General features: G+C 45.1%; 1 protein-coding gene across 29 annotated transcripts in view; it reads right to left on the bottom strand.

Moving 5' to 3' along the window:
• The window catches only part of LOC101918144 (cytochrome c oxidase assembly factor 1 homolog), a 54,367-nt gene that overhangs the window by 7,120 nt on the left and 23,322 nt on the right, over positions 1-23,925 (bottom strand). For 9 of the 29 annotated variants that reach the window (XM_055806073.1, XM_055806083.1, XM_055806071.1 and 6 more), the window contains 2 exons: positions 16,909-17,111; positions 694-796 (listed from right to left, as the gene is read on the bottom strand). In XM_055806073.1, the coding sequence (XP_055662048.1) occupies positions 694-787 (94 nt within the window). In that variant the 5' untranslated portion in view covers positions 788-796; positions 16,909-17,111. Of the gene's footprint in view, positions 1-693; positions 797-5,823; positions 6,012-8,876; positions 9,064-12,397; positions 12,552-16,908; positions 17,112-18,522; positions 18,704-20,964; positions 21,189-23,925 lie in introns of those variants that run through there. The other 20 variants (XM_055806090.1, XM_055806089.1, XM_055806088.1 and 17 more) reach the window with 8 other exon arrangements.

The raw sequence follows: 23,925 nt of genomic DNA, 5'->3' as shown, positions 1-23,925 counted from the left end.
AAGGGAGAGGCACAGGGCCAAGAGGCTTATAGCACCCCCCTGGAGAGAGGCAAAGCTGCCTTCTGGTCTGATGTTAAATATCTAGGAAAAATTTTAGAAGAAATAAACACTTATCATCTGGACTAATAATTTGGATTATTGCCCAAAGACATGTAGTGACTCGAGCTGTCTGTAAACGGCACTGTCACCTCTCTCTAGCTTTTTTTTTTCTCCTTGCCCTGGTCTTCTCAGTGTTGAGGGCTCTTATCTGCCCTTCATTCAGGAGAAACTAATGATGTCTTAGCACTTTCACAGGCGTGTTGTGCTTAAGGGCCAGCACCACAGGGAGATTTACAGATAAAACCGCTAGACATTAACACCTTCTCACAGATGGTCGTCTTCTCCTGCCCATTGGTAAAATCTCAGTAAGAAATGAAACTTGCATTACTGCCTGTTCTTCACTTGGCCCTCACCCTCAGGAAACCCCCCAGAAACCACCTTCTCCTGACCACACAGCCTGCTCCCTAGGCAATGCCCACCCTTGGAAAACGGAGCGGAGCGGGAAGCCCAGGGAGGCAGAGCCCAGAGGCTCCACCACACTTCCCTTAACTCTGTCTGCTTTTCACCTCTTGCATGCTGCTATTTTCCCTGCTACACAAAAGCAAATGAAAGGGACAGAGGAGAAATAAGGTTGCTAACACCACCAATACTTACTTTGCATAAGATTATACATCATGAGGCATCCCCCGCCACTGAACAGTCCCATGAAAACAGCCATTTGCTGCAGTTTTCTTAGGGAAGCTGGCATTTTTCCTCCCTGAAAAGAAAAAAGGGAAGACATTTGTTGTAAAAAAAAAAAAAAAAAAAAAACCAAACAAAAAAACCAAGAGGTTATTTTCCCCTCCTCTTTCCTAAAAGCCCTTTCCAAGCAGGCCTGAATGCAAGCACAGCGCGCAGGCATCGGGCTTTTGCTTACTGGGGCCCCACCGCGTGCCCAGAAGGAAGGGTGGTGAGAACAGAGCAAACCGGGGACCCAGCCGCTTTGAATGTGTTTATTCAACTTCTTTTAGTGATGCCACCACTTTGCTAATTGCCGAAAAGAAAATGACCTCCCTGGTGTGGCTGCGGGCTAGCGCCGCAGCGCGTTGTCACGGGGGCTGCCGGTGCCCGTGCACTCGCTTGCACACTGCAAGCATTCAGGCTCCGGGGGCTGGATTTCTCTCTCGAGTAAACTCCTCTACAGTAGACACCCTCCCGGCAGGGCTGGATTTGGCCTGGAGTGGTAAGGGACAGAGCCAAGCCAGCACTGTGCCAGCAAAGATAATGGAGCCAGGGTGTGTGTATTCTGTTGTTTTTTTTCCCAAGCCATGGATAAACAGGAAGGCTCTTGCAGGCTATTTTTCTTCCTTCCTGCACCCCCCAGCCCAAGCTTGCCCTTGTAATGAGTCACAATTTTGGCATTTGAATGCATGACCCAACAGAATAAGAAACACTGCTGAGAAAGTCAATCTACTAAGCGTTTCCACGGTTTGGGTAAGGGGGGAACCGAAGAGCCTGAGCTAATGCTCCTGCCTGCAGGAGGCTGGTAGGAATCGAGCTGAGTCGTCACTGGAAGACCAGCATGTTGCTCTGGGCTGTGGCAGGATGGGACTTGACTGAGCATCCGAGTACCAGCTTATGCTCCTGCTTCTCTCGCAGCTGGGATGGGAGGAACGGTCTTGACAGTAGTCAAAAAAGCCAACAAAAAATATTAGCAGAAGGCTAATATTCTCCCCTTTTCTGCCATTTTTTATGTAAGCACATAAACATCTGGATACTTGGGGAAACTGTGATTTCTAATCCCAAAGGTTTCACACCTTGGTTCTTGTGCCATGATGGTGCGACTTCAGCGTTATGCTCGGCGAGAGCTGGTTAATAAACTGAGGTCTGAGCCAGTTACAGAAGAGCGACCTGGGCAAGGCCACCTGAGTCCTGGTGTGAGAGCCCAGCCCTGGGTGTGTGCGGCAGGCATCGCCCGGCCAGCAGCCCCAGCCGGGGAGGCAGGCGGCAGGGCTCCGTCCCACCGGGGCAGGGCGGCTCGGGCAGCCTCCCGCTGCTGCCGCTCTGCCGACATGCCTGTGCTCAGCCTCTTGCACCCTCCAGCCCAAGGGGAAGCCATGGATGTGACCCAGGTACAACTTTCATCTCCTGCCCTGTCGGCACTAGCGTGCCACCATAATGCAGGCTACCCCTCAGCCAAGGGCCTTCCTCGGTAACGAGTTCCCTCGATTTTAAGAGCACTTAGTATTTGACTCTACCATTTAATTTGCTTCTGATTCATGGGTGGCTAGTCATGGTAGCAACCCAGAGAAGCTCGTGGGTACTGTGTCTATTTTATGCCCCAAAATCCCCGCTTTGTGCCATTGGTACAGTCCCCTGACAGTCAGTCATCATCTTGCTCGCTCCTAATCTGTTTCTCTGTCAAGTTTTCTTCTTCACTTCCCTTGGGGAACTTGAGGGGTGCGAGAAGTTGCAGCAGAGGAAGTATGAGTGTGTTTTTGTAGAGGAACAGCAGCAGTAGTTTCACAAGGACAGTGAGAGCTTTCTGCCCACCCGCTTGTGTTTGCAAGTTTCCTTAAATTGCAATTTATAACATTATTTCATGCCGCTCCCCCTGCCCCAAACTGCAAGATCTGATTAATAACCAAATTTCCTGCAAGATGCGTTTGGCCAGGAGGAGGATCCGACACTAATGCTGCATAACAGGGAGGGGAAAAGAAAAAAAAAAAAAAAAAGAGAGAAAAAAGGTGGTAAATCTGGAGAGTGGCTCAGATGTAACAGGCTGTGACGCGCAGCATTTGGTTTCGCCCCTTTCAAATTTGCAGCCAGGCAAAATTTGCTTTCTGTGATGAAATTCAGGGTAATTGAACACAAATGTCTGGAGGTGGGGGTTGCTGCCGGCAGTTTGCTGAGTAAAAGTGGGAAGACACAGAGCTCTTGCACCAGCAAGGAGGTTTTGACCGAGGCTCAGGGGACCTGCCCAGCAAAGGGCGGAAATCGGAGGCTCTGCAACCGGGTGTCAGCGGGTTTGAGGTTTGTTAGTCTCATGGTTTGCTGGCATCCAAACAAGGGGGATGAAAAGCAAGAGGAGTTTCGTGCTGATCGGTCACGTGCTTGCACATGCCCTCATCACTGCCTTCGCTCACAGCAGGTCAGTGGCTGCCAGTGCCCCGGTGGTGCTGTGCCAAGACAGTGCCATCTGGCAGGGGAGCTTGGCAGCTGGGGAACGGTGATCCCAGTAAGCACTGCTGCCCCACGCAGCACTCTCAGCTGCTCCTGATGTGCTGCCCCTGCCCGCAGCCGCTGCCCATTGCTGGTCCTCTGGAGGCAGGGAGGTGGGGGGCCTGGTGTGCACCCAAGTTGTGCAGCCCATGCTGGCTCTGCAAAGGTCCTCGCTGCTGTCACAGACAGACTATCCCCATCACTTGCTTTCTGTTGCAGTGGGAAGCCTGCAGGCTGGACCACCCCATCCCCAGGCTAGCCCTCGACGCTCTCCTCCCACTTGTTTCTCAGCTGTTTTCCCAAGCTGGTCCTTTGACAGAACATTGCGGGAAGAGTTTCAGAGCTACACGTTTTAACAAGCCTCTCAAGACCTTGCAAACCTCTTTGATCCCACAGTTCCCTGCTAGCTTCCAAAAGCAAGGATGGAGGTGTCCTTGGAGCCCAGAGCATCCCTCACAGGCGCTGCTGTTCCCCTTCTCCGCCATCACGGTCCCTTGCAGCACGGGTGTTTGGATATTGCATCCAAATCCTTGAGCATCCCTCAGCATGCAACTGCTGCTAGCTTTTGAATGATGACACCAGAGATACTCATGGTCTCAGCTTGTGGATGACTGAGGCATAGTAAGAAGCTGTTGCCTGTGAGGACTCATTGCTAGGATTTCTGCCCTCTGGCCAACCGAGTGTTTGCTGCTCCCATCTTGCAGTGCCATGGAGGTGGCTGGCTGGGGAAGGGAAGCAGGGACATGCCCAGAGCCTTTCTGAAAATTACTTACAGCCTGCAAAACACACAGGCTATGAAAGGGAAGGACCAAGCCCCCTCTACTTCATTCACCACAAAGGGAGTAACTGTAAGACCATATATTTAGGAGAATCATAAATAAAATGTGAGATTGCCTCCTAAGGAGGGAAGTTCACATTGCTATCTGTGGCAGAGATCTCCCATCAGAACCTGTTACACCACTAAAAAGTATGCAAGTCAACTGGTTAAAAAACAGATTTCTTCACTGCCAGTAATTAAAAAAGCACAGTTGCAGAACAGCGTAGCTTGGAAAAAAACATCTTTCCCCCTGTGCTGCTTGCAGTGGTAAGAAAGATTAAGCGGAGATTAGCGCACACAAAAACATTGAGCCTACAGTTACCAAAGAGACATTAAATCATTCTAAGTAGTGTTCTCTAAAAATAAATGTTTAAGAGCACAGCTTCCTAATAAGGGTGATGTTAATTTTGTGCCTTGAAAATAGTAAGATATGGCAGAGAAGGTAGTGTTCAGGCTTGACTTTGAAACCAGGCAGGACTCGGGCAGTTAACAGCAAGATCTAACAAACCCAGAGAGGTGGAAGACTCCCAGGGTCACATGTGAAATGGTGGGTTACTGCAACAATAAAGTCTGGTTTTAATTAGACTTTGTTTTTTTTCCACAGAGGATCTTCTAAAAATAGGCTAGGCTTAAGAGATTCTCCCTTATTTCAGCAAATTCAGATTTTCTGGTTTGGTCTCTGAAATGTGTGTAGCAGAGGTTGGTCTCGGGCACCTCCACCAAGGGCAGGTAGCAGTGAAGCAGCGGCTTTTTCTCCAAGCCGCAAACGTTCACTTTACTTGCCTCAGACCTGAGCAAAGGAGCTGGGGCAGCATGTTCTTTGGGGAAGGCAATTCTTCCTCTTCCTTCTCTTCTTCCTGGCACTACCAAGCTCCACCAGCACCTCCACCTTCTGGTTACTATCACAGACCAAACAGTAAGCAAGAATATTGCTCTGAAATCAAAGAGAAGTACCTTGATCCATGGAAACTCAGTGTGAGATCACTGCTGGCTGTCTCAGTTTCCACCACTGCCTACTCACCTGGCCAAGACCGTGTACCACCAGGCCACCAATACAAGCGGCTGGGAGCCTTTAAACCGCTTTGAACCACTGTAGTCCCAAGGTGCTGGCATGGCACACTAAATATGTGTGGCAAAGACTACTATTAAATTAAATTAAAGCTTATCAATAGGCCTGAACACAGACCTGAGCGTCTAACTTCAAGGCTGGCAGCGTTGCCAGTCCTTCTGCAATGAAGCTCTCCCTTGGGCCGGTGGGATTTAAGTCAGCCCCAGGTCCAGCTTTTCTGCAAGCCACCCAGGTAGTCTTGGAAGTCACAGGAGATGTCAGGTAGTATCAGGCAAACCACACGCAAGCACAAGCATGCACTTGTAGTTCACATTCTTGCGCTCTTGCCCATCCATTGATCTTTTAAGATCCATAATGCATCTGGGTGCAAGCCAATTTCTATACTAATAACGTGCCAGGACAACATTTTAGAAACAACTTCTTGACACTCATGCTCTACAAAATATCTCCTCATCAGTACTGTCGCCGAACAGAGGACAGTACAGCAGAAGCGTTTGGACAGGCTCATCATTTCAGCATATTATTTTCCCACTTTTCATGGAAATAGCCGCAGTGTATTACTTACCTCATTTCTGAGAAGTAACAGCACAAATTATGCCCCCTGCTAGCACGTTCAGAAATACCAAAGGCTTTGCATGTACAATCTGCCTTCACCAAAACCTCAGCAACTTGTAAGAAAGAAGATTTGTTAACTCACAGTCAAACCAAAAGCAGGAGTAATACTCTTCTTTTCCTCAGTGGTTCTTCTACAGATGGACATATTTTGGCATTTAGGGAGGTAAAACACCTTCTCAGCCAGCTTTGGAATGGTCCCTTCCAGGGTCTCCTTGTGGATCGCTTCCTAGAAATGTCTAACTTACCCTGGTTAAAATGCTTTGAAGGGACATAGTGGTGTGTACTGGGGAGATTACTGGCAAGCCAGGAAACCGTGTTGTTTATTTTCTGCCTTTGCTGCTAGCTAATTAACAAGGAAAGTGAAAATAGTCAATAGAATGATTAAGGGCTCTGAACAGCCACCTCATTCTTGTATCACATTTCCTGGGGCACACGGTGCAGCGCAGGTGGCTTGCTCCGTTAGTACAAAGCCTGGCATGGTACCTACAGATATTTTAGTTTCGTTTCCTTTTTCTACTCTCTTGGGTGCCCTCATCTGCACACTTTTGTATATTTATATATCTTCATATGTCTCCTGTACTCCACTGTTACAGACTACTTCCCCATGAGCTCTTAAGCGACAGTCTCATCCGCTGGGCTTGCCTGTACTGCATCTCTTTCCCCCTTGCCTGCCCACCTTCCCCTCCGAGTGCCCTCCTCCCCTGCAGCCCACTGCACACCGCGGTGTCGGGCAGAGGGAAAAGGTGGGGCCACTGTTCCCCTGGTCTGAGGAGCCTTCTCCTGCCATCCCTCCATTTCTCCCTCTGTGAAATGGAGTCTGTCTTCCTAGCTGCAGGTAACGAAGGCAGATGCCTAAATCCTTTTTTTGCTTTTCTCCCAAGTTGCCAAGAAGTTTGTTCGGTCTTTTTGAAAGCACTTATTTTCATGTGCCAGCCAGTTCAACAACTCACTCCAGCTCATCCTTCAAGACAACTAGAGCTGCCCATGCTTTGTACTGAAAGATATTGCAAGAAAAGAGGCACGACTAGGGCATGCTATTGGAGAAGCAGGATAATTACATCTACAGTGTGACCCATTTTTGCTGTTATTGGAGCACGGCGTTATAGGTTAATGCTTAATAAGCTGTCATTAACATCCCTAATTGTATGTTTCTGTAATTGGACACCATGGAGGGGAGAGGAAGCTCTGAATGTTCACCTTTTGTGTTTTAGAGATGAACTGCAAAGGATTTAAGGGTAAGAACTCCTAAGTAGGGTAAATGAAAAAGTTGCATCTCAGGTGCAAGGAAGAAAAGGTCAGTGGTGTTTATGGTTTTAAGAGCGAGTGGTTTCCCCGAGAAAGCTACAGGACAGCTTCTTGGCTTCCCCGCCACTGGGAGTGAGGTCACGAGCACGGCAATCCCAGGTTCAAAAGAACTGGTCTGTGCCGTGCCCGTGCCTCCCCACAGCACACGTCACTGCCCAGCTTCCAAATGGGCATGTTAAAAGAAAAGAATCACATAAAGAAATAGCAAATACAGTCCTCTGACTGTCCTGTGCTGTCAGGACGAGAGGGGAATAGCACTCTGTGCTTAGTAGGAGCTTAGCAGAAGTGGACTGTCAAGCCAGGGAGGTTTTTGTAGTGTGACGCGCGTTTTCTGTATATGGTTTCCTTAGAATAGGTTCACCAAACCTGCAAGGTAAGTGATCAGTGAAGAGTACCAAACCATTTCTCACGGAAAGATCAAACAGCTTGCAATGCTTTCTGTGCAGTGGCAACCACTTAGCTCTCTTGCCAGTCTGTGGGCACTTATCTGTGTCCGATACATGCATTATGCTGAAGACACTGACAAGTTCTCAAAGCCCAAACCAACAACCTATCAAGCCTTCAGTCAAGTTACTGAATCCTAAGAAGGGGGAAAAAACATCCAGAAACATGAAGAGTCTGTAATAACCTTCTTGATTAACAGGTCACATTTTACCTTGTAAAGAGAAAAGAAAATGGCCACAAAAGTTCATAGAAGTACTGCAGGGGTCATTGGGCTAGGAACTGCGTGGCTATGTTCAATGTTAGCACCTGTCTGGAAGTTTACACACTCTAACACCAATCCTGATAAGGCTTATGCCTGTCTGTAGTCTTACTAACTTCAATAACATGATCCACATGCATGCATTAAATAGGCACACAGTAGACAGTGACCTAAAGGAACTGAATGCCAGGAGAGGCAGTCACAGGGAAAAAATGTTTAAGGCAAGAACATAGTATAAATCATATGATGCTTGGTCCCTTGTCATGTGTCTGCTGCCAGAAATGAGGGGGTAAAAGATGTGATTTACTCTGCTATGATCAGCATGGAGCCCCATTTACAAAGCCTTTAAAAATGTCAGTGGAGACAGGAAGGTTTGCAGCCCTAAGGCCAAACATCTTGCTCATATAATGCCTTTTATTTTACAGTATTATAGCAGTACATACCTCTGGCACTTCACAGGCACCTTGCTCTTATTCATACGTCCTTCTGAAAACCAAAAATAAATAAAATGCTACCCTAAAACCCCCCAGATTCACAGATGTGGTGAGTTTATTTCAAGTGCCCATCTCTACATCCTTCCCAGAAGGGCCTCTCCTTCTTAAAATGCTGGCCCTACCCTTCTTCTGAAAGTCAAGCCCCTTTGAAATACATCAGATTGACTCTTAAAGCCTAAGGCTTTGAGGGAAACTAATTACTTTCAAACATCTTGGACACCTGAATCGTTTCCAAAAGTTGGTCCTTGCCCATATGAGCAGAACTGGTTCAGTATCAGCTAAATCTGTTAACACAAATTAAGATCTGGGGAAAAAATAACCTCAAAGGCTCGTGACTTTTTAATAAGTGTTGAACACCAAAAAGAGCACAAGACCAACAGGGATTCTGACCTAGAAACATTCTATTCTCAGAAAGACAAAAAGGAAAAAAAAAAAAAGTTATGATGGAAACCATTAAAAAAAAGAAAAAAAGGAAAAGAAACTACCATAATACTTGAAGGTTTCCATTCAAGACAGATCCAGCTTGTTAACTTGGGCACAGAGCTGTGGGAGATAGAGAGAGCAAAAGGGCAAAGGAAGCGGTGGAATCTGCCACACCATTTGCACATGCAGCATCTGGAGTCAGACCTTTACCTGGATCTGAGGAGTAGCTACTGATTTATCCACCCGCTCTTGGAAAAAGGAAAAGATGTGCTGGATGCTCACAAGACAGTTGGATGTGAATCAGCTTCTCTTCCAAAAATGAGTCAGGGCAAGAGGAATTTCAGAGAACAGCTGACTGGAATCCACATTTTCCTCCTCAACATGTGTGGGAAAAGATCTGAGGGAAAATAATCTCTCTCCATTTAATGCTTTAGATGATGACTCTATTTGACCCACTAACTTTTAGGTCTTTCTAGCTCCTGTTAGGGCAGGCAGAGTTGTTGGTTGGTTGGGTTTTTTTTTTCATTTTGCAGAGCTGTGGCAGAAAAAAGAACAGCTTTGCAGGAAGCCTGTGCTGGGCTGGGCACCTGGTCTCCAGACACCCGGGCTGTGTCCCTGCCTATGCACTGTCCTCTCAGGCTAAAACATACCAGCCTAGACAGGTTCAGCACAACTCCTGGGCTGCTCCCTACAGCAAATATACCTTTAGGGAAATAGGAACAATTCTTCCTATAGAGCTACAGCATAGGGCTTTTGCTCAGCAAAGAGGTGTGACAGTCCAAGAGCTGGACAAAAGCATAAACCATGGTTTTACACAGTGTTGATAGCTGAGATTTTTCAAAACACCATGTGCTTAGTGTGTGCTCGACAGCCAATACCTTTACAGGATCATTGTTGCCTAAAAGTGCTGGGATCTTAAAAAATCAGGCTGCTTTATGGCGTTTTCAAGCCACCCTCGCCAGCAGCTTTCAAATAGGGCTGCTAACAACATACGTACATCATACACTTATTGCTACCGTAATCTTCAAATACTCGTTTATGTGGTTTATTGGTCAAACACCAGATTACCCAGGGCTAAACACAACGCAATTTGACAAATGTGGTGTACAGGAGACACAGAGGTGTGCTGTGATCCATTAGAAAAGGAAACAGGACCAGTTAGCGGGAAATCGCTGCTGCTCTTAATGACGCTGGCAGGGATCCATACCCACAGACTTCTTAAATTGAAGGCTGCATAGGAAAGCCTTTGCCTTTGACCACAACACACAGATTTTTCCGTTTGTTTTTGTTTTGTTTTCTAGTTGCATGCTACCCAGCTCTCTATTTGTGAGAATTGGGAAGAACAATAGAGATACCATCACTTTTAGACAACGTGACTCCCAGGGACCTCTGCTTAGATAGAAAAAGCCCCTACTCAGTGTTACTTCCAATTTATCTGTGGCTTTTGCAGTTCATGCAATGCCAGTGCAGGCAAAGCAGAAGATGGTGCTCCCAGGTTTCACAAGCAGCTCAGGGACTGACTCACCGGATCACTGTGGCTAAAACCATAAACTTTGGGTGTCTCAATTCACACATGTAAAAATAAGTGCCTAAACACTTCCTGGTTCCTACTTTGCTGGAAGATAGTGACATTTAATGGCTGCAAAATGCTCTGACAGCCTAAGATGTAATTCTACTTAGGTGTGAAATTGCCAGTGAGCGGTACACGCACATGTTAAGAGGCACAACAATATGTTCGGGGGGGGGGGGGGGGGGGAAGTATTTTGCAGCCTGGCACAGGGCGTGTTGTAGGACCAGCAAAATAATTACAGCAGCCACAGTTGGCACTTATTAGAAAATTAAAGATGCTGTTAACAGGTCATTAATAATCTGTGACTACCTGACTTAATAGTATTCTTCAGTCGACAGGCATGAGGGTGAGGGGGTGGAGGAAATGGTCACACCTTCTTGTATGTCACTGCAGAAGGCTGATAGCCTTATTTTTCATCACTTTGTAATCTGCTTGTTTACTTCCCTCCTGGTGTCTCTTCTGACGGGCTCTTCTCTTGCTGCTAGCTCTCACGCCAAGGGACTGCCAGGCTCTCGGCCAGGGGAAACCAGCCCTCACTGCGGGGTCGCAGCCTGGGATCTGTCTCCCGGCTGCTCGGAGTCACCTCGAAACACTTCTCCTGAGTGTGTGCTCCTACTTCCAAAGATTATTTTGTCTGCAAGGCATCCCTGCGCATTTACAACGTGCTACGGTTTGATCTCTCGCATCTTGCTCCTTGCCTTCTGCATATGGGCGGGCAGGCAGTTGGAGGAGGAGAGAAAAGCAACTTGTTTCCATGCTTCTTCAGAAAAACACCCGCTCTCCAAAGCAGACAGATGCCTTAAAGTCAGATCTAGGGCATCAATTCATCTTTTGGGTTCAGCTGTAGCGTATAAAGCACTTGCTGGCTCTGGTCTAATGCTTTTTGACATTGTCAGGCTCCCCTTCAGCGAACTACTGCCTTGTAACCAACTTGACAGCAAGTATTGTTCTACATTTATTAATACCGTGTGTGCTATCTTCAAACTGACATGTTCCAAGGCCAAGCATCAGCTGTGCTCAGCTATGGCTTCAAAAAAAATACTCAGACAACAGCACAGACCTCCTGCTGCTAGTAAGTAAATAAATAAATAAATAAGAACATGCCTTTACCATGCTGCTGCCACACATTTTTACCCTTTCAATCTCAATGTTGCAGTAATTTTTTTCTTTTCCTCGGGGTCTTAAGAATTGAAGTGCCCACTTCCCTGCACCCTCCTCTTTTTGGCTTTTTAGGAAAGGGGTTTTTTTTCCTCCCAGTCTTTTTTCAATTTATTCCTTTCTCTCTCTTTTGGATACTAACCTAAATTCCAGTAACTTGAATCTACATAAAAGTTAATTAATTTAAGGAACAGTTCTTTCCTCCCCTTTTTATTTTTTCTCTCCTTTAATTTTTAAATGCAGATATTTTTTTTTAGTATAGCCAATGTAATTTTCTATTATTTTTTAAAATGTTCAGCTTAATGGGTTATGTTTACTTAGTCAATAAGCTGATGATGCCCATGACAGGACCAGAAGTGTTTGGTTAGCAGCAGGGAGGAAAAAAAATCAATAACTCCAAGCATTTGGCAGCTTTGTGGGCAGGAAATCATTTGTATTCTCTGGTTTAAATCAGTGACCTTCTTTTCTTTGCTGTTCCAACAGGAAATTATAAACTCTGTGAACACTATTTGCATAGTGCCTTCTGCAATACATTTGTATATGCCTGGGCAAAACAGTATGTTAACCCCAGCAGCCCTTCTCTGAGGTCTCTATTAGAGAAACCCAGGCGCTTTAGTGTAGAGCTTTTCAGCTTCAGGCACTCGTATTTATTAGAAGTGGAGGCAGAATAGAGCGAGATGTGAAAAGAGCTCCTTCTCCACTTCTAACGGCACCATCAAAAGATGAAGGCATTATTATTTGGTAACAGGGTTGTCCACTGCAGTGCATGAAAACATGCCTTCTTTGTTACTTGGCAAGATACTGTATTTCCAGCACGACAGACAGAAACTTGCTACTTCTACCTTAAAGCTGCAACTGCACTTTCGTATCTTGCTTGTCAGGGTTGCCCTAATATGGTTTGGGAGTGCTGCACCTTAGCGTTACAGAGTTCATGTCTGTGAAAGTTTCAGCCCCTCCACCCTGCCCTTTTGCTAAATGCTCAGAGGAAAAAAGAAATTGGCACCTTGTCTCGCTGTGGTGATGGGAAGCTGTTGCAGGAAGGCAACATCCTGAGAAAAGGCAGGGTTGAACCCGGCACTGAACTTGCCTTCTACCTTTTTCCGCTGCCGACCTCTCAAGTCCAGCTCAGCTATTTCTCAGCAGGTAGGAGAGCTGGCATTCAAGAAGACGAGCTAGTCACCACAGATGGAGGAGGTGTGTGACTCTGTTTTCTGTATTTCCCCCCATGTGATCACAGTGCAGCCCCAAAGCCTGGTTGTCTTGTCTATATGACCAGAGCTAAGTGTTGCAGCTTGCAGCACCAGCAACTGGCACTGGAAAGCTCCTGGACCTAACCACCCCTTGATGTGCCCATCTTCATCCTTTGCAGGTGAATGACATGGTAAATCAGTCTGAAAAAAAAGTATTGTAATCCCAGAAACTATCAAGGCCTCAGCATTCTGCATTGAAGTTACACGTCATAAAATTCAGGCATCCAGATTTCTCTGCTTTGCTTTTGCATATGACAAGTCCTTTCACCACAGTTCTCAGTATCCTGCCCGGGCTCCCAATGCCACTGGCACAAAGCTGTAGTCATCAGGTGATACTTAAGTATATTTATTAGTTATGTCACAGCTCTCCCTCCCTGAAACCAAAAGGATAGGAATGTTACTTGGAGGGATTGTCGTGGAAGTAATAAGTAATTCTTGCACTCCTGCTTTGTTTTACTTAATGGCCAGATGTAAGGTCGCCCATCCTGATCCCACAAGCATTTCATTCCTTCCCCCTGCAAACTCTACATGCTTTTTGGGGTCCCTTCCAGAGCTCCTGGTTGCTGGAGCACCCTTTGCATTTCAAAATTAGCTGTTCCTTGATTGAAGGGAGCCACCAAGAAAATGAGGTGCCTTGCTTTCTCACTGACAAGAGACCAAAGCAGCATTACAGAAGGGCTAAGGTCAGAAGGGACCTCTGGAGGTGACTTTGTCCAGTCCCCCTGATCAAATGGGTTCGCCTTAAGCCAGTTTCCCAAGACAATGTCCAGATGGTTTTTGAGTAACTCCAAGGATGAAGACTCCACAGCCTCCCTGGGCAACTTGTGACAGCACTTAGTCACCCTCACAGTGAACAAGTGTTTCCTGATGTTCAGACTGTACCTCCTGTTTCAGTTTGTGCCCATTGCCTCTGATCCCATCACTGGGCACCGCTGGAAAGAGTCTGGCTCCCTTTTCTTCACACTCCTTTCAGGTATTTACTCCCTCTCGAGCCTTCTCTACTCTGAACAGTACCAGAAAGCAGAGGGCTAAATCAAAGGATGAACTGGGTAGCTATTGTTCACTTGACTTCCTTCTACTGAGTGGGTCAAAAGCAAATGTGCCTTTCTTTCCTTCTTCCTTTTCCTCCCTTTCCCATGCATACATCTCCTAAATGTCATGCTGTCACGTCTTGCCACTGAACCTGGAATCTTTCTGTATCACAACAACTAAAATGTTTTAATCTGGAAAAATGAGCAAATAGAATAGCTTATGCCAAAAATACGAACTGGTCTGGTTAGTTTTAGGCTTCGGACTGATTTGTGAGAGATTTATGTTTACATATGAATAAAACATAATCAGAAACTGTGGAGTGACAGTGGTGCATGTACAAAGAGGAGAGCAGCTCCTGTTACACATGGGAACGTACAGGCCGTAATCTAATTCTTCTGAGGTTGTGAAAGGTGTGCTGTGTGACTAATTCATTTCACTAATATATGCCAAGCCACTTTCATTATGGAAAAAATTACTTTCCTAGATAATTTGTTTTTTAATGACTTATCATAGTTGTTACCCTCCTAAGGGTGTATATTTTCCACTACGCAAAAAACTTGTATGGAATAAAAAAAATGCTGATAGACTCAAAAACTGCATTTAGCTTCCAAACAGAAGTTTGTGGGTTGTTGGTTTTTTAATATATATAAGCTACGGTCTTTTGAGGTTTTTGCTCAGAAGACAACCATGTGTTTCATGTGGCCTCTGTTTACAAAAAGGAAAATATAATTCTTTCTGGGGGAAAGAAACTAGATTACACTGCAGGAAAAGGAGATTTAGTGCTGCAGCATTCAAGAGTACTCAGATGAAAATTCAGCTCAAGAACTCTGTACTGAATTTAGGGCACAGATTTAGCAGTTGGCTGTGTTCTTGCATTGCACTTAAACGTCGCTGCTGTATTCATACTGAATTGAATGGGGTTTGCAATGGAAAAGCAAGACTCACTGTCTTCAGTGTTTAATACAGGCTAATGACTTTGCTGACTTCAGTAGACTAATTCTTTATTTACACCGCTATAAGCAAGAGCAAAGCCAGATTAGGGAAGTACCTCAAAACAACAGTGTTCAGATAGTATTTAATCTTTGTTAAACATCTGGAATAAAATGCACTATTCATTGCTCTTACCATTCTCTCTATAAATACATTGTGAAATGGCTTGTATTATTTTTTAACCTTTATAACATTAGTACTGAGGACGCATAGTTCCCATAGGTTACTCTCCTCATGTAACACTCCTTTGGTGTAAATCCAATCACTTTAAATGAGGTATAACTTGGTACCAGAGAAGACAGAATTGGCTAGTTTAGTGTGTGTATGTACAAACAATAAGAGAGCAGAATTGGCTGATAGATATACAAAGCTAAAATTTACCCCACCTGCTCCTCTGCCCAAGGCTGGCACAGAAGAGGAGCAAAACGTCCTCCTTTCCTGCCCTCAGTATTCAGATCCATTAGACACACCCTCAAGTGTCTTATTTGTTCTCCATTTGTATTGGCCATTCCTTTCTAACAGGCCATTCTCCTCCACCCAAGACAAGCAGCTAGGCAAGCAACTAGTGCTATACCCTGGCTTGGAAGTTCCTATAAGTATGGGATTTTCCCCTGGGCATATTCTGTCTGAGCCGTTTTATGATGCAAAGGTCTTCCTGGAAAAAAGAACTGGCCCTACAAGGTCTGGATGCCTTGCTGAGAGACGAATACTAGTTAGCACATATAGTATCCAGTACTGGTGGGGAAAGGAAGAAGAAAGCAACCAAGCATTTTTAACTAACGCAACAAGCTGCACTCTGACTGCATTTTCCCCAAAATCCATTTGTTAACTGTGATTCAGTATGTGCCATTTGTGCTTTATGGGATGAAGAGCCCAAGCCAGTTTACTGGTGAAAGTAACAACTTTCTCATTAAAAGTTAATGGCAATGTTTTAATTAGTCCCAGGGTTCTGGTAGAAAGTTAAGTCCTTCCTTCAATAACCAGCAGTTACAGAGGCAGTAAGTGTTAATAACCTAATAGGAAGTAAACTAGGCAGGCGTACATTCCATCACCCAGAAAACTGATTTCATGTAGCTTTTTGAAGGACTGTTCACACTTTAAACCAAAAGTGGTTGTTCTTTAATACGGAGAGTTGGGCTGTTTGTAGCTCTTAATGCTGCAGCCCCATCATGTTGTTCCCCATTTCCTGCAGACCTGATGTTTAACATGCTCCCTGCTATACAATTTGAAGCTTAAAATGTCACCTGGTTTAGGAGTGGGGAGGTGAAGAAATTGAAACGGGAGCAGCAACCATTCTCAGGCTTATAGCAACTCTGCTCAGACACCAAAAGAATAAACATAAGAAACCACGAGAGATTTAAATTTGTTTCTGATATGAGCTTTTCAAGCCACAAATGGACTTTTATAAAGACAAAGAGTATGCATGGCCATTATGCAGGAATGGGAAAGGGCTGCATTGTATGAGTGTGACACCGGGAAGGACTTAGTGGCAACAGCAAAGAACAAAGTTTTACCAAATGCTGGCCTAAAGGCCAACAGGAACAACCAGCTACTTTTCATCTCTACGCAAAACGAGAGCAGCCAGTTGCATTGCCTGCCCTCCCCCATTTCTCTAGTCACCAAGGTTTTAGTTGGAGGAAACGTTCTCTTAAGCAGCACCCAGCAAATTGCAAGGAAAACCAAAGATGAGCTTTTTGAAATGTTTCTGTATCTTTAGGGATACAGTAACATTTAGGGATACTGTATCTTTAGGATAGGGAGTTGTCACTGATTAGTGACATGGCTTTCTGAACCTTGTTTTTCTATCCTAGCAAAAAAAGTAGACCAGCACTTCATTCCCTTAAGTAACTGGCCAGCTTAGAAGGTATCTTCTGCACTTTCCAGTTCCAGATTGCAGTCAAACAAAGAAATCTTGAGCTTTCGTCATGGGTAAGAAACAAGACTGGTTTTAGCAGTCCAGTGATCCACTGCAGTTTTCTGGCCTCAGCACTGCTGTAACTGAGGGAGTTCTTGAAATGCAAATGAACATCAACCCAGTGCTAGGGTGTAGTAGCGAGAGCCCCTTTATTGTAGTTTTACTACAACAAGAAGAGATCTGGCAATATAAGTGTCAACTACACAGCATTGTGCTCTAGTGCTTTTTTCCCTGGCTTTGTTTAAAACAGTTGTAAGATAGGCTGATAACTATAACTATTTTAAACCAAATCGTACAATGAATGAAGGCTTCTGAAGCCTGACTTACCGTATTGAGACTGAAGCTCAGTATCTATGGCTGGATTTTTAGGCAGCTGAGGAAGCAGGGAGTGTTACTTGTCCTATAAAGCACTTGGCATAGCAACAGGCTTTTCGGTGCCAGTCCTCTAAAATGGGGGTTCAAGATCGCTATCACTTGGTAGCCTCAATCCAGCTGAAAAGCTCTCCTGACAGTTCTTATCCAGACTGCACCTTGAGCAAAAGAGAAAAAGCAAGGGAGTGGGCATGTTGCAGAGGCAGAGGAAGAATATTCAGACATTCCTAAGGATTCAGCAGGATCCCTCTACCTCCCACTCCAAGACAACACCTAGTACCGTCAGTCCTACTGCCTGTGTTTACCTTATAACCAATTTACAGTAAAGCGAGAAGTTAGCACAAGATATTTTGACATGCCAGTAGTCCCATCAAAAACATTAGGGATCCCCTGCAGCTTTGTCCAGCCGTATTCACAAAAAACTTACGAAAATAACCACACATTCTTTTGCATGAAACCATGCCTGCTGGCTGTCTGAACAGTGCTAGCAGTATTTCTAAAAAGCAGGTAACAGACCATGAATTTCAGTCCTACAACTAAATACAATTTTCACAATTAGACAGTCCTCCTGTACAGCTCTTTCTCTGTAGGTAATGATACATAAATCCACTATAGTTCACGTGCTGGGACTTTTTGTTTACCAGTTTATCCAGTTTCTAAGAACTAGCCCACCTGAAAACATACATCACTCTTTTAAGGGCTCTTTGTGTTTACCCTTCTCTGCACACGTACCAGGAGGAACACAGTAGATGAGCTAGTGTTTTGAAAGATGAAGCATTTCAGGCTGCAGCCAAGATCTTTAAACTAGTAAGCTCTGTGAGAAGTGGCATAAGAAAACCTAGGATCATCCAGATTTGGTCCTCTTGGATTCTCCATGGCCAACTGAGAACCCTGTTACCTGCAGCCTCTCCCCTGCAAAGAAGACCCAGACCCTCTTCAGTATCCAGCCACTTGCTTCTCCAAAATTCTAGTATCTTTAGTATCTCAAAGACCCTGTGTCTCTCTCTTTTAGGTCTGTTATAACAGACAGGGAGGCTCCCAAACAGTATATACACAGATGCACACACACACACACACACACCATACATATTAAGAACAGTCATTTCCATAGGAAACCAGGCTGAAATAAGTGCAAGTCAGTCAATACAAAACCAGGCAATTTTCAAGACAGCTGTTAAAAGCTTGTTAAACATTTGCTAAACACTAGGAACGGGACTACGGGCTTCTAACCAAACTGCATGCCACAGCATCCCCACAGCAGCCTCCTGTGTACTCACAGCACGCAGGAGTTAATGTTACAGTATCACCACCAACAGCCCCAACAGAAATGAGACTTTCATCCATTGGTCTCTCAGCCTTAATTAATAGGACACTTTTCAATTAAACTTCAATGACATCTTTTGAAAACAAGTTTTACACCTACTATATTTCTTTTGGACAAAACAGTCTGCTCAGCTGTATTCCCAGCTGTATGTTTTGTTTCTCCCAGCCTGCTGGCAGCCACAGCCACTTAGAATGAGAGTAAGTTATGTCAACCGCTAGGATTTTCTACAGTACATATTACATCACCTTTCCTGAGAAACTTGTCTGAGCAGATCCTTTTTCTCGCTTTCTTCTTTCACAGTGTCCTTCGCATTCCTCTTTCAGTATTTGTTGTTCTCTCTGTGGAAGCTCAGTTGCTGGCGTTTTAAGGAAAGGTTACATAGCAAAAGGGTCACTAATGGCACCTTTTTCTCCCTATCCCATACTCCTAGAGAGAAAAATACAGCGTGTGGCACCTTTAGAGAAAGGTTTTCCTTCAGAAAAAACTACAGCATTCATTGCTGGTTTCAGAACAAGAAAAGGAATTTGGACCATAAATTACCTTGTCCATCTTAATTCTAACAGTGAAGAAGTAAGGAGGAGAAAGAGCAAAAGACAAACCAAAGACAGCAAATTATGCTCTGGTGCAAGTAGAAAGCCAGATCTCTGAATTTTACCCTCATCCCTGATAGTTAGGTGACCGTGCCCCTGATCAAATTGCTCTGTGCCTCTGCTTGCTTCTTTACAAGTCCTGGTACTTATGAAATAGTTGACTTGGAAGTCAACAGTCATAAGTCTTTCAAAATGTCCTCTAGATAAAATGTACCAATCAAAGTCTGGTCCAGAGGCAACTGAAGGGGCTGGGAGCCTGCCCAGTTCAGGGCCACAGACTTCAATGCAGGCAATGTAAGAACTAAGTATGTTAACTCTGGGGCAGGGTTTGGAATAAGCTGGGAATGGAGCCTAGGGAAAAAAAAAAGATAAACATTTCCAACCTTAGGTGTATAAACTTGGATGGCTTAATATACTGGTGTAAACTCATGCACACACGTGTGTGAGCTGGCATGTGAGACAGCTGCTTGCCGTTTGTTTATGTGGGCTCTTTTAAAGTCCCTCATTGCAGCAAGGCAGTGTGTGCAGTAGACTGACGTGGTCTCTTCTAGGGCATCAGCTCAAAGGCATGGTAAGGATGCTTATTTTGACTAAAGCTAAATGGCTGACCATGAGGTTGGGAGGCATCTTCTATTCAAATGCAGCTCCTTCTTCTAAACACAGTGGCTCCCACATGATCTTCTTGAGTAGTTTGAGTCCTTCTATATAAACAATGGAAAAGGAAATCTGATTCCCAGTCTAGGAAAGGAAACACAGCTAAATGAATGCTGCTAGCAAAAGCAAGCATATTATCTCCGCCTGTTTGAAAGCCCACTGAGGTTGAACAAAATCTTTTCATTAGCTGTAGCAGTCTTTATTACACTCCATTTGAATGATCTGTTTAGGATTAAGCATTTCTTGAAAAACACACCGCTTTTACTCCCGAAGCATTTTCCATTCCATGGGACTTGGTAATGCTTTAATTTAGCAAAATGCTGAACGATCTGTGTCATGTTCATGACACATGACATGAAGTGTAACTGAAGCACTTAACATGAAGTGTAACTGAAGCACCCTGTACCCTGCAGTAGTGCTCTCTGGACCTCTGTTTTTTAAGGGATCTGTGAAAAAGCAACAGAAAAAAACACGAGCAAGCTATTTTGAGCAGGCTTAAATTTAGTAGAAATAAGTCCACATCTTTACTGGAAAACTTTTTAAACAGCCAAAAAATGAAAGGAGGGGGGGAAGAGTTCAAAACCACTGTGTTTCAACAGCAAAATCCTCTAAAAATTAGCTTAAATCTTTTAGGATCAGCAGATCTGGGCAGATAACTAAAGCAATGGATAATGAAATAGCCAAGCACTGGGTACCCAGTTAATGTATCAGCACGCTCTTGATGGTATATAAATAATACTAAAAGAACAGGAAATTCTTAAAGTAGAAGGTGATACTTCATTTACTGTTCAACTGGGATGACTGCTTAGGAAGTCACTAATGCACATTCATAATGAATACTAGCAGTGAGCACAGGCAGAAACTTGCCTGTTGCCCAAATGAGTATGACTAGTAATGAATGCTGCTCCTACTAATCTTTGTTAGAGCCTGAACTTCGCTTCCAGAAAGGCAGGATTATTTGAGAGGTTCATTTTTCACACTTGATTGCAGAATCAGATACATGGAGCTCTTCCAGGAGCATTTTGGGCTTTGGTTTCTTCTGAGCAGAAAGAACAACAAAGAGTAACAAAGCCCAAAGCACCTGCTCCAAACTTGGTTCAAAAACCTGCCAGTTGTGTGTTGGGTTGAGAATTTTCCTTTTCTTTTCTGGAAGGTAGAAAAGAAAGAGGGGAGGGAGTGGGGGAAACCAGCCCCAAGTCGTATTCTGTTCTTGTTCCAGTTGATCTGTTTAGGATTTTGACACTGGCCTCCGACAGACCAGATCAGGAAAGGCCTCAGTGTATGAGAAACAGCACTAAGGGATCAGATCGGAAGGGGACATGCAGAAGTAGTGGATGCAGTACAGGGTCCCTGGCATGGCCAGACCCCTTCTATGGTACAAAGTGACCCCCCCTGCCCCTTTTGACAGAAGCCATGCACAAGACCATATGAATACTTCCCCACCTTTCCTGTCTTAGGAGTCTCAGGTGAAGAGGCGGCTGCCTCATGCCAACCGATGGGGAAATGGTAGGTGTGAGGTGTGTCTTCCAAAAGGTCTGAATCAGGACTGCAATGCCCAAGCCAGATGTCAAAGTCAGGAGGCAGTCTCAATCCAGACTACCCTTTCCCCTTCCTGAAATGCCGAGGTTGCTGATTTTCCCACTCGCCTTTTCAGTTGCTAGGGATTTCTGTTAGAAAGGGACGATAGCAACTTAATTTCTAAAGCACCAAAAAATGCTGCAATGAGAGATTCGGGTAACGCTACTGAGGAGAAGCTGGAGTCGCACACAGAAGCCCCACACAGGATGGGCTGCGCTCACAGGTAAAACCAACTGGGTGAGTAACAGACTAGAAGCTGTGGCTTCTACAGAGAAAAGGCAGAGTCAGGACTAACAGGGAGATTAAACAGAAACGGCGTTTCTGACTATACTTTGCTCCCTCATCTTCCATTTTTACCCCTTCCTCTCCTCCCACTCCATCCCTTGTCTTCCCGTCCTTTTGCAAAAATCCAAAATGACACTAGTCATGTAACAACTACAGATCATTTGTCAGAGATTTATCTCCTCCCTCACTGTATGAGCTAATCGTTCCCAGCAAGCTTTCTGGGGTGATGAGTCAGTGGCACAAAGAACTGACAGATCAGATGTGGTATTTATTTTCTTCTGCTCATTTTAAGTATGGCAGTATCCCCCACCCACAAGCATGGAGGAAGGGGTAATCAAACGTACTGCGGCTGGGAGCTCGAAGGATAAAGTCCACAAAACCTGTAGCTTCCAGTAAAAGCCTTGTGGTTTTTGTATTCTTTTTTGGTACCAGGCATTGCTGGATGTTTACTCAGCAACACACTGTGTTAAAAGTTGCAACATCCATCTTTAAACATTAATTACCAAGGCATGATTGCTTCAAAAATCCACTGCCTGGGGCCAGGGCCTAGGAAGTGGAAAATGTAATTTCAGAAAGAGATGAGAACAAATGCTGAGCCTTTTTAATTGCAGGTTAGTACAAATGACTAACAGTAAAGCAAAAATCGTTGGGATGTACTGAATGTCGAATTCAAAACCTAGCAGAGAGTTGCCTGGGGTTTGGGGTTTTTCCCCTGATCTTTGTAAAAGTCAGAGAAGCTGGTGAAGTTTGGAGAGGTGCAGGAAGTACCTTTCTAAAAATTCAGTTGAAAGAAAGGAAGTAAGAAAAGTCTAAGTGATGCATGCAAAGTCAGGCAATAGTTGCAATAGTTGTTAGACAGTTACTGTGCTTAGCTGGAGTTTCATGTCGGGATGAAGGTTGCAGTGATTTTCAGCATCTATCTCCACCTCCTTCAGTTCTACTGAAATCTACCTGGAATTACCAACAATATAACAATGGATCGGGCCTGTTTCATCACATGTGGCAACACAAGATTAAATGCTGCTGTGACTCAACGTTGCCGCATCAGGTGTCCCAGCCCGAAGCCAATGGAACCATCGCAATAGCAATGGCATCTTCATCTCCACCCTTCTGGCCTTGCTGCTGGCAGTCTGGGGACAGCCCTGTGTAAGCACCTTGGCAGGGCACCAGGGGCACTTCTTTTCCCATGAGGGTGGAAAGCTTGTTCATTCTAGCCCCCCATCACCCCTCAGTGTTGGCCATGCCTGGGAGCACACAACTGATGGGAGGTGTAACTCAGGGTCTGGTGGGCCTGAGGCTGGTTTCTTGCGTGACCAATAAGAGAGACTGTAACAGCAGGGTCCGTGATGGTCCTAAAGTTGCAGTTACGCACCAAAGCCCAGAGGCCAAAGAGACGCCAAACTGTGACACTCATCTTTTCCGGTGCTGTGTTCACCAGGAACCTCCAGCTGGGCTTCTGGGTGTGCTCAGCAGCACTTCTGACCTCACAGCACTGAACAGCGTGGTGCCTGCCTCTCCAGGATTGAGAAATGGCATGTCACTTCACTACCAGAAGGGCCTGATCCACTAGGTGTATCAAAAACCTGCCTAACCCATCATGTTTCACCCAGAGTAGCAGAGAGAAGAGGATGGTAGTGATGACAGTGCTTGTGTTCCACCTCCTGTCCCCACTTGCTTCTAACAGTTCTGTACTGAAAGCTTTTTCCCCGTGACCTGCGAGTTCTGGTTTCAACATGCTCCAAGAATGTTCTCTTGCTGGCTCAGTCTGCACCCTTCTGTTAAACGGGGAATAAACGACCTCCTTTACCTCACAGCCATTCTCACCAGGACTGTACGGCAGACCCTCACCCACAGGCCAGTTTTTGCAGGATGGCTTACGACCACACTGTTGAGAGTTTGCTCCCCGCTGAGCAGGCTGGCTGCGGCCATGCCACATACTGCTCAGCTCACATTTCATGATGCTGTAGCTAACAGTCATTATTTTCTGCGCATGGGCTTGGTGGTTTGGGTTTTTTTTGGTTCCAAGCATGAAGAAAACTAAGAGGTGTATGCTGCAGGCCAGCAGAGCGGTGCTGCATCAAAAACATTACAGTGCCAGAAAAAATTGTTGCGTGCTCTAGGAAAGCAATGGGTGAGGGCACAAATTATGCTATTGCCTAACCTGGACTAACACTGAAGAACTGTCCTTGTTGAAGTAAATACGTTTGGTGTCTTCCACATCTGTCTGTTGGAGCAAGCTCTGGAGTGAACTATGCAGTTGATGACTCAGGTTTCCCCTTGGGGATTATCAATGGATTTGTTCCAGAAGAGAGAGCTCAGACACTGACAGGTGTCTGACATACTGACCACGGGTAGGATGAATGACCAAGAAACCCATTCCTGGAGCAAAACAGGAGTATGCCAAGCTACTACTTTTAAGCAATAGCTCTTCTACTTTGGTGGGGCCCATGAAGTTCAGGAAAGGTACCTCTGCTGAGCTCACTCTACTCAGACAAAGCACCAAGCAGAATATCAAACTCAAGTGAAACACAGTGCTATACA

Source organism: Falco peregrinus, chromosome 5 (assembly GCF_023634155.1).
Source record: "Falco peregrinus isolate bFalPer1 chromosome 5, bFalPer1.pri, whole genome shotgun sequence".
Taxonomy (NCBI): domain Eukaryota; kingdom Metazoa; phylum Chordata; class Aves; order Falconiformes; family Falconidae; genus Falco; species Falco peregrinus.
This window is presented reverse-complemented; position numbering and strand designations above follow the sequence as displayed.